Source organism: Mangifera indica, chromosome 15 (genome assembly GCF_011075055.1).
Source record: "Mangifera indica cultivar Alphonso chromosome 15, CATAS_Mindica_2.1, whole genome shotgun sequence".
In the NCBI taxonomy this organism is placed as follows: Eukaryota; Viridiplantae; Streptophyta; class Magnoliopsida; order Sapindales; family Anacardiaceae; genus Mangifera; species Mangifera indica.
This window is the reverse complement of record NC_058151.1, coordinates 12,184,001-12,194,430: the sequence shown is the minus strand read 5'-3', so window position 1 is coordinate 12,194,430 and position 10,430 is coordinate 12,184,001. Positions and strand designations below refer to the sequence as shown.

General features: G+C 33.2%; 1 protein-coding gene and 1 long non-coding RNA gene across 2 annotated transcripts; both read right to left on the bottom strand.

Annotated features, from left to right (window-relative positions):
* Positions 1–937: 937 nt before the first annotated feature.
* Positions 938–2,837, bottom strand: LOC123197669 (zinc finger protein CONSTANS-LIKE 2-like). The gene is made up of 2 exons (XM_044612012.1): positions 1,977–2,837; positions 938–1,527 (listed from the first exon to the last, which is right to left on the bottom strand). Exons 1-2 carry the CDS (start codon positions 2,724–2,726, stop codon positions 1,168–1,170), a joined length of 1,110 nt encoding a protein of 369 aa, XP_044467947.1. The 5' UTR covers positions 2,727–2,837; the 3' UTR covers positions 938–1,167.
* Positions 2,838–7,640: 4,803 nt separating this feature from the next.
* LOC123198188 lies at positions 7,641–10,171 on the bottom strand. The gene is made up of 2 exons (XR_006497983.1): positions 9,957–10,171; positions 7,641–8,796 (listed from the first exon to the last, which is right to left on the bottom strand). It is a non-coding gene; the product is annotated as an uncharacterized LOC123198188 (long non-coding RNA).
* Positions 10,172–10,430: the final 259 nt, after the last annotated feature.

Sequence of the window (10,430 nt, the reverse complement as noted above, 5' to 3'; positions counted from 1 at the left end):
TTTCATACCTTTAATTTACTTTGCACTTTATCCTTGCTTTTCCATTTTGGTCCATCATAGCAAAAAGTGCAATTTGCATCTGCTTTTTCACATATTTAACTCTTATTGTAACTTACGAATAAGGGTTCAATAGTTACTAATAATCGATGGGTTTCGCTCTGTTGCAAGTCTATTTTTTCAAGTTCTGCATATTGTATAAGATGGAATTATTATCACTGGCATGTTTCTTGTTTCAATTCATTGTTTTTTCATATGGGTAGGTGAACCTGCACATGTTTCTACATGGCTTTACTTGAAAAAGAGAAAAAAAAAAGGCCTATGAGAGTGTATACTTTTATTTATGAAATAATAATACAAGCCCTCTTTAATCTGTTGGTTAATAATAGATCACTGAAGCAGTTACTTTGCACTGATAATTTTTATCTACATTTGGTATTATTGAAGAATTATACCCTTACACTTTTAGAATTTGATGCTTCCATTTTTATGGTATAATTTTATCTATGAAATCATCATCAAAAAATGGTTGTTCATGTTCCCTTTTCCTTTAGCAGATTTGGACATCTTCCTAGTGGTGTGTAGTGAGAAGGAATCTTCAAAAAGATACTAGTCAAGAAATGAGAAAGGTACAAGCTAGAATTAGCAAAGGATAATTCAAGCTAATGCGAGAATTGGCACATTATTGAGCTTTGGATCTGTAGATATTATGTAAGATTGGAACCTCTTATCATTCTTCAACTTGTGGTTGAAATCTCAATTTTTTTCCTCTCCTAAAAAGAAAATAAGGTCAATAGTCTTTTTCTTCAAAATCACAACATATAGATCATTCACTTCTTTTGGTTACATCTTCTGAGTTCTTGATCCTTTTCCATCAAACACAACATTTTGAGGTTCTACAAATGGAAAAAATAAAAGATATTGCAAGTCTTAAAGCCTGTAATTGCAAAGAAACTAATTCCAAAACCATAAATATACTTGTCTTTATACAAGAATGTCATCCACAATGACAAAGATAAGAAGACTACTGAGACATGTTTAACAAAGCTATTAAAACTATAGAACATATATCTCATGACTTGATAGCAACTAGATTATAAAGTCGAAACCTACAATTTATCAGTACTACAACTATAATAGTAGTTTGCATATAGCTCTAATGATCTAGGTTCAGAATGAAGGAACAATGCCATATCTAGTTTTTGTCATTAATGTATTGGAGAAAATCTGGTCTGCTTCAACTTCAACATATGCCCTCTTGGCAAATTGACCTTTGATTCGGGGTCTAGTTTCAGCATAGGCCTTCCTCGAGGCATACCTGATTGTCTTTACAAACTTCCTTGTCTTCTTTTTCTCTCTATATCTAAGCACTTTGGCCTCTCTGTCCATTATAGTAAGTAGGGGTGACATTTGAATTGGAGGTCTAGATAAGAGGTCTATAGTCCTTTTTGGAGGTCTCGAATGCGAGATCGAGATATCACTTGTTGCTGACTCTGGTACCACACCAATATTTGTGGATGAAATTGAGACCTAAATTACATGATCACACAAAACATAATTAGTGCATTGCAAAGTATAGCTTAATTAGTTTCTAATTAGCTTCATTAAAACTGCAATATCTTGGGGAAATACAAGCCAATAGAATAAATGGATTGACTCAGACACATGGCACGGAGCAAAAGGGAAAGCAAAACAAAAGAGTAGAACAATATGTCGATGGATTCCACCCTTTAAAGATAAAAAAAGCATTGAAAGGGCAAAAAGTTGCAACTAAAGTGCAGAAAAGAAATATCAGAAGATACTATCTAGATATATATTGTTTCCTGTAAAGAATACAATTAAGTATCCTTAACTATAATTAAATAAGCTTAATTACTAGCTTTGGACCAAAGTTTCTAGCCTAATTTCAGAAACAGAAATAAGAATTCAGAAAGTTAGGAATTGAACAGAAAATTATGTGAATGCAGAGAAGATCTTACACTGTGACTAATTGAACCATTGTAACTGTAAGCAGCTTTTGAAGATTCATAGTCCAAACCCAGTTGAAAATTATTGTTCTGATGTTGCTGCTGATCTTTGATTTCACATTGAACATGAGGCACAACACTATCTCCCACAAAACCCTTCTGAGCAAAACCAAATTGTCGTTGATGATTGTTATTATACTGATCAACATGCTGAGTTTCGTCATTGTAGTCCACAAGATCCAAATACTCATCAACTTCTCCACCAAACAAGAACCCGTTATTATTGCCACTATTTTTTGTAGTTGCAGGATTATTCAGCAACAACCAAGAAGCCGCCTCTTCCTCTTCCTCTTCCTCATCCTCATATTTATCTCCAGCCGCTCCAAAAATCCGTTCTTGCTCGGTGGGTCCATTGGCCCGTGACCCGTAGGGCGAGCCTGAGATGGAGAGAATAGGAACACGCTGGTGACGGCGCGCCAGCGGGTTAGCCGAGTGGATATCAGCATCACACGAAGTGCAAAGCAACGCCGCATCAGCCTTGCATAGAAACGCAGCCGGGGCCTGCTCACACGCCTCGCACACAAAAACACGCTCGTGCCTCGATGCCACGCGGTTCGCCGTGTGAACTTGCGCGTCGCACCCTGCACACAAGTACGCCATGTCCGCCTTGCAGTACACCGTGCTAGCCGCCGCCCTGCACGTGTCACACACACGTGCCCAACTGTTCCCGCCACCATCGTTGTTACTCTCTTCTTTCATCATTTCCTTCTATGACTGAGAAAGTTTGGATATTTATTTTTATTTTATTTTATTTGATTTTTTTCTTCTTCGAGTGTTGAGCTTGAAGGTTTGGAGAGTGAAGACTGAAGAGTGAACAGGAAGGAGGGGTGGGATGTAGGAGGGGAAGAGATTCTAGAGGTGTACACATGGCGGTAATTTAGTGGTCAGAAAAGGTACTACGTTATCTTGTGGTTGGCTGAGTTTCAAGGTGGGGCTAGGTCAAGTTAGTGGTTCTAATGGGTCCCACACCGATGGCTTTTGGAATCATTTTAAATGTTGTAAAAAAAAATTTTGGCGTGTACTTGTACTCTCTCCATTTCGTCCACGTGGACTTGTTGAATACTGAAACCACGTGTATAAGACGTCTACACGTGGCAATCTATCAGATCTCTTTACCATGAGACATGTCACAGTAGATGAAATTTTACCAGCCAATGAGAAATATCCACGTAGGAATTGACAAGATGAGGATGCATCTCCTCCACAAGCTTATGGGCTTAATCTAAATTACGATTAACTCATCATCTCCTGACACGGGCCCAGCCCGGCCCAACCCCAGTCACTAATAATAAATAATGAAAGATATTTATTTTTAAATTATTATTTCGTTACATATTAATTATTATTTCATCTTCTTATTTGTTTCGCTCGAAAATTATTCAAATTCCTTTAAAAATATCATTAAAAAATTCCCAAATATTAGTTTAAGTTGAACAAAAAAAAAGAGATTTTATGTATAAAAATATATAAATTCAAATTTTTTTTAACAATATATCAAAATCAAACTTTTAATTTATTTGATTCAATGATTACAAGATCGATTATTAAATCTAATAATTGTCCTATTTGATGTACTTTGCTTGATCTCAAAAATAATGATCGAACTCAAATAAAATTTTTTGTTACAAACAAAAATTATTTTCAAGTGCCTCAGTTAGCATTTTCAGTACATGTAATTGTCAAAATGTCGTTTGGTCACTCACTTCAACCGGTTGCCATCACTTGCTTAATTAATGACCCATTTCTTATCTGCTCTTTCAAATGTGTGGCTCTCATGAAAACTCCTACACTTTTTGCTAAAACTTTACAATCAAAACCTAGATGTTCATCCTTGTCTTTCAGATTTTCACCAAACCACCCATCATGGGTAGAACAGCAAGTTAAGCTATGGAATCTCAATATTTATTGACTCAAGTTCAATTATATACTCCTACAAATAAACTTGAATACACATGTTAACATCTTGTAATATGGTTATACTAAAGTGAGAGATTCTAACAACATATTGTTAAGGTTAAACTCTGTCAAATGAGATTCTTTGTTAAAAAATAAAAATTTATCAAACTTTTATGGCCTCATTTGGGTGCTTGGATGGTTACAAAAATGGTTTTGTCCCTATAGTTAATATTTTTTTAACAAAAACCCTCCACCACTTTGATGTGAAAGACATTGATTTCAAGGACTATTGTAAAAAATAAAAGTGAGCATAATTTGGTTTAAATCATAAAATCAAATTAAACTATTTAAAAGTTACAATCTTATTTGGTTTGGTTTAAATTAATATATTTTAGAAAAACAGTTTTTATTTTAGGTTGTAGTTTTAGTAATTTTCAAATCGAAATAAATTATAAACTGCATTATATATATATGACATAATTTTTTAATAAGCTATTAGGTATATAGCTTTTTTTGTCATATTTATTTTGTTATTTTCTTTACATGTATATAATATATATATATTATATTTATTTATATTATATTTTAGAAAACTATAATTTAATTAATTTTATTGAATAATATATATTTAAGAATAAAATATTTTAATAGGTTTAAATCGTAATACAAATAAGAGAAAATTGTATTTTTCAGTTTGATTTGAAACCTAAAATGTTTTGGTTTGGTTTAAAAATTTCCAAACCTAGCTAAGAGAGTACTTCTCCAAATGAGAGGTGTTTCTAATTTGTTTTGTCCAGCCAAATTATAATGCTATTTGCTAGGATTTCATCCATTGCTCCCTGGTGATTTCCTCTTTTTAGTGGATGCCTTCCAGATATTGCACTCTGCCATCTAATTTTATGCATTTCTTCTTCAAAAGGACAATGGACAGATAACACTTTCTGAAGAATAATTTCATTCTCAATAAAATTATATGTACCTATTTTATGTATCTATTTTAAATACTTAGATAAGTACACTAATGTGTATCAATATGTGATTGAGTGATTTTTTATTAAAAATAAAGTAACACTCAATCATATGATAACACATATAAGTATATATCTATTTATGTATTTAAAATGAGTACACATAGTTTTGTTCTTTTATTCTACAGGAATTGTATTATTCTTTTTCAAATTTTAATAAAACTATATGATCTCACTTTAAATATATAAATAAGTATACACTTATATATATTATTATATAATTAAAATAAAATAATAATCTTATATATATTATTATATGATTAAAATAAAATAATATTCAATCATATGAATACATATATAGATATATATCTATTTATATTCTCGGAATGGACATATATCACATTGTTTTTCAAATTTTGTCGAAGTCCATCTTATTGGTTTGTAGCTCAAAAGACTTTCATGAGATCACTCTATAGCCCAATGGAGAGTTTATTGGGCCTCTTTTCCTAAGGAATTTGGGTGCAATATGCCCAGGGCTTGTCTTAGAAACCTGCCAGCCATATTTCCAAATTCCAATTCCTGCAATGATTCCTTGCACAAACCAGCCACAGCAGCCAAAACTTCCACACATAAAATCAAAACACAATAATAGATTCAAGATACATAAAAGAGTACATGATTATTCAAATATCTCAATCAAAACAAAAGAGACTAAACTCAATAATAGATTCAATGTATATAAAAAAGTACATATTTGTTCAAGTATCTCGATCAAAACCAAAGCGACTCCAAGAAAACATAAAATGATCAGCCGGCAATCAAGGTGTCTCTTCCTTCCCTCACCCACACCAATCCCTCTTTTTGTGTTGTCTTAACTAATCTAGTCATTGCACCATCTTATCATAACCTTCTATCGAAATTCTCATTTTTCGTCCTATGTACCCACGTGATAAATGACATAATAGTTTGCCCATGTGATTTTGATTTATATGGACCTAATTTTGAATATTTAATTAGGTGTATATGATATATCATTATGTGATTAGGTGTTACTTTATTTTTAATTCAAAATTATTAAATTACATTATGAGTTGATATATCATTTAGGTACTCAATTAAACACTCAAAACTTGGTGTAAATAATTTCTTTGATAGGTTACTGTTAAAAATAAATTATGTCCCTCATAAAAAAAATAATCATAAATAAAATAAAAGAGATACGAATGTTCATGTTGATCATATTTTACAAAAGGCCAAAAGGCTTATTCTCACCCAAGGTTCAATGTATTCTTAAACTCCCACTTGTGAAGTTTTAAAAACTTAAATACTACACTTTAATTAAATTTTTGTGTTAAGGTTAAGGGTAAAAATATCATTTAATTAAAAATATTTTTAAAAACTAAAATTTTATCACATTTTTCTTCTTTAGTTTACAAAACTAACAATTTTCTCCCATCCAAAGTTTGAAAAGTGACCATTTCTTCCTTAGAGTTTTTCTCTCATTCTCTCTGATGACCATCTCCTTTTCGATCGGTGATCAACCTTCCTAAATCTCTTTTTCTATTGTCAATGGTCTGCTTTCCACCATCTTCATTCCCCTTCTCTCTTTGTCTTCTCACCTTCTCCTATCGAATCTCTATTTAAGACAAAAATCATTCGTCTTCATTGATGGCAAAGGAGGGAGATGAGAGAGACCAAGAGGGAGAGGGGGAGAGAGAATATGACCAAAGACAACGAGGTTCATTGGAAAGTGATGATAGGAAAAATAAAACCCTAGGGAGGAGAAATACAACTTTTCAAAATAGTAATAAAAAAATTATTAGGTTTTTAAACTAAGAAAGAGAAATATAATTAAATTTTAGTTTTTTAATATTTTTAATTGAATGACATTTTTACCATTAATCTTAACTAAGAATTTTAACAAAATGAAGAGTATTTGAGTTTTTAAAATCTCTTCTTTGAGAGTTTAAGAATACTATAAACCTTAGGTGAGATTAAGTCTTTTGGCCTATACAAAATGAAATAGTATAAGCCAAAGGTTGTGACCAAGATGAATAAGTGCTGACAATTGATTTAAGTTATGAACTCCTTTTTAATTGTTGCGTTAATCATTATTTGATATAAAAATCTGATTTATTAGCAAAGAGAAAAACATATTTAATCATTACTATTCCTGAACTGTTAACCTCCCCAAATTTGAGAGTTACTTGGGGCGAGCATTTTCAGGGAATTTGCCGTCAGGCTTCTGTGTGGGCCGTGGCATCAGCCACTTCAGAGGTTCTTCCGCAAGGAGCCTAAAGCCTGTAACTTTCTACTGAAACTGTTTTTACTTTCTTTGTGTTTTATTGTTTCCGTCTCTAGACTTTTTTACCTTATATACCTTTTTTTTTATTTTTTTTTTATTGTTATCTTCTCTAGGTTTATTAATTTTAACAAAAACCCTTTACCACTTTGATGTTTGACTGATTGATTTCAAGGACTATTGTGAAGGTGAATGTCATTTCAATTTTTTATTGAAACTTGTAATGTTTAGGTTGATTCTGCTGTTTTTCTGGTTTGTGTCAAGAACTGAGAGATAGTTTTTCTCTAAATGTGATGTAGCTTCTAAATTTAGTTTTTGTTTAGCTAAAATATATTGCCAATTGTTAGGATTTCATCCATTGTTCTCTGGTGATTTTCCCTTTATGTTGGTTGCTTTTCATGTCTTGCAAAAATTTAAAAATTGGACAGATAATAGCTTTTAAGAATGATATTGAAAAATTTTCCCTTTGATTATGTCGAATGTGGCCTTATCTCTACCAGTTACAATGTGTAGATACGAGTACTCAAGCGAAAATCGGGCATGATCAGCTCAAAGGTGAGCTTACAGTAATCGATAGACTTAGTGAACTACCATGGGCTATTTTGGACAACATCCCTGGTCGTCCACAGATAAAAGAGGCTGTGAGAACAAGCGTCCAATCTAGACAATGGAGACATAAATGGGTTAACCTTTCAAAGCTGCTCTTTGATGTGGTCTCAAACCGTGCCCTTTGGAATTCTCCAAATACAAGAGGTCTCTAATACTACATTTTTAATGTTCTGCTATCTCATTGTGGCAATATACAGCTTTGCAACACCTTCCCAGAAAAGTTCTCTGATCTTCAGACCTGGATATATTATCTTGCAAGAAACAGTATCAGGGAATTCACTCTTTAGTATGTTTGCACCGCAATTGATTTTGCAAACTCGTATAAGTTACCAGCTTGCATATGGTCTTGTGAACATCTGACCCATTTGCATATGGTCTCCAAATTTTAGCTTGTTTTAGTATTCCAGCCCCAAAGCTAAAACAGGTTGCCATCCAAGGAAAATTGGGGCTATCATTCTAAAAAATTGTTCAGTCCTTGCAGAGGTCGCTTTAGTTATCACTTCCGATGAGTTTGCCAACATTGAATATCAGGACCAAGGAAGGATTTACAATTTGGTACACTATCTCAGTCAACTATCCGGTCTGAAAATACTTCTAAGTTTCTGATTTTTCCCTCAAGGTAAAAATATGATTCCTAGACAACTGCTTCATCTTTTATTAATCATATTGCACATTATCTTACTCTCCAGATTCTTTATGAATTTGATCTTAGAAATGGCTAATGCGGGATTTTTCAGACATTGCTTATGCTGCATCCAGATCTCAGTAAGTTTGTGACATCATTGTCCATATATTTTCTTGTCTTTCATGTCTTTCCATCTTGTTTGCTGATATCCACACGAATCCTATTGCTGTATTTAGATTTGAAGCGGAGAATATTCAAGGCAAGTTTTTGAATTTCCGCAAGCACAAAATCAATCAAGCTACTGTTTTGGCCAACTTCAGATTGTGATGATTCATCTAGGAGATTCTCTTTCAATTCCCAGTAACCAGGGTCCTGAATTGGAATTTATTAAGTTCCTACTTAACCATTCTCCCATCCTTGACAAAATCGTGATTTTGAATGATGAGCATAGAGATAAATTTAATTTAAGGTTTATGAAAGAAATACGGTCAATCAATTTCATAATAAGTTTGAGCCGTGTTCAGGAGTGCTGAGGCTTTCCTATTGCTAAGATTTAGTTAAAGAAAACGAAAAAAAAGATAAACCCTTGGTTAAGAGCTTGAGCCGGAGATGTGAGAGAGAATGCACGAAAAGGGAAGAGAATTTTAGAAGAGTAAAGAAAACGGCGTTTTATTAAAAATGAACAGCTCAACCAAAATACAGATGTTTTCACAGGTTTTTATAGGCAAGGGGCAAAATTACACTTTCACGGCTCAATCAATTTAACATGCACAAAAGAATGCAAAAAAATGTGACACAACTTACAAAAACTACAGCATGAATTTAACCTCCACAGACAGTGAAATGATTAAGATTTCTTTTCAAACGGAAAGACTTTAGTACATAGACCTAAATAGAGTACACCAGTTTACAGTAGATCTTCAATGATGCATGACAGAACATAACAACCACAGTAAGCTTGAGCACGTAGTAAACAGGATTGAAATATTATCACAAGAACTCTCAGTAGCAGGTTACAACAAATCAGATCTACGCGAAAAACAAATTATACATGCAATATTTTGAACAAATCAGGATGAGCAGTAACATAGACTACTAGATCTACATATTGAAAGTCAAAACCGTAGACTAAACATTGTGAACAAATCATCCAAGATCATGGAACAACGATACATCACAATTGATAAAAAAAAAAAAGTTGTAGATCAACTCAAGTAACGTACAGATCTATGAAGTTATAACAAGAACTCTTAATAAAAGTCCACATCAAGGTTAGATCAAAACAACATAAGGCTATACAAACATTATCTAAACCAACATATGATGAACAGTGACAAGATTGCAGTTTCTAACTCAAAAATAGCAGATCTGTAAACAAAATATCAGGAAAAAGCACCAACAGATCATATACACTACAGATCTACACATATAGAATCCGATCTAAACTAAACAGTAAAAGGAGACAAAATCAAACAACAGAACACAACTACTTTCAAGATAACTAAGGAACAGACGGTGAGAGAGATACTGACCACGAGCTTCCACAAGATTGGCTTTCGAATCAGCGTTACCTTTCATCGCCAGGACACATGACGTTGGTCCGGTGCTCTGATACTATGCTGAGACTTTCCTATTGCTAAGATTTTGTTAAAGAAAACGAAAAAAAAAGAAAAAACTAAATCCTAGGTTATAAGCCTGATCCACAGATGAGAGAGACTACACGAAAAGGTCAGAGACTCCTAGAGGCGTGAAGGAGAAGGCGTTTTAAAGGTTTTTATAGGCAAGGGGCTTGGAAATTTACAAAACAACAGGGCAGCACAGAAATATTACAAGTTGACAGCCAGACGCAGGCACATTACAAAAATAGCACTTTCACCCTTACCATAATACCCAAAATTAAATATAAATATTTAAGTTTTCAAAAGTTAGCGGGAGTGATGGCTTTCACTATGCCTTGGGTGGGAATTAGTCATTTGGCTTGAATCAATAGACATATGTTTTCTTTC

Bases quoted from the DNA above. Each gene is read 5' to 3' on its own strand.
- LOC123197669 (XM_044612012.1), bottom strand. From the start codon at position 2,726: ATGATGAAAGAAGAGAGTAACAACGATGGTGGCGGGAACAGTTGGGCA. The intron at 1,528-1,976 runs GTAAGATCTTCT...CATGTAATTTAG, and splicing joins ATGGTTCAATTAGTCACAGT to GTCTCAATTTCATCCACAAA.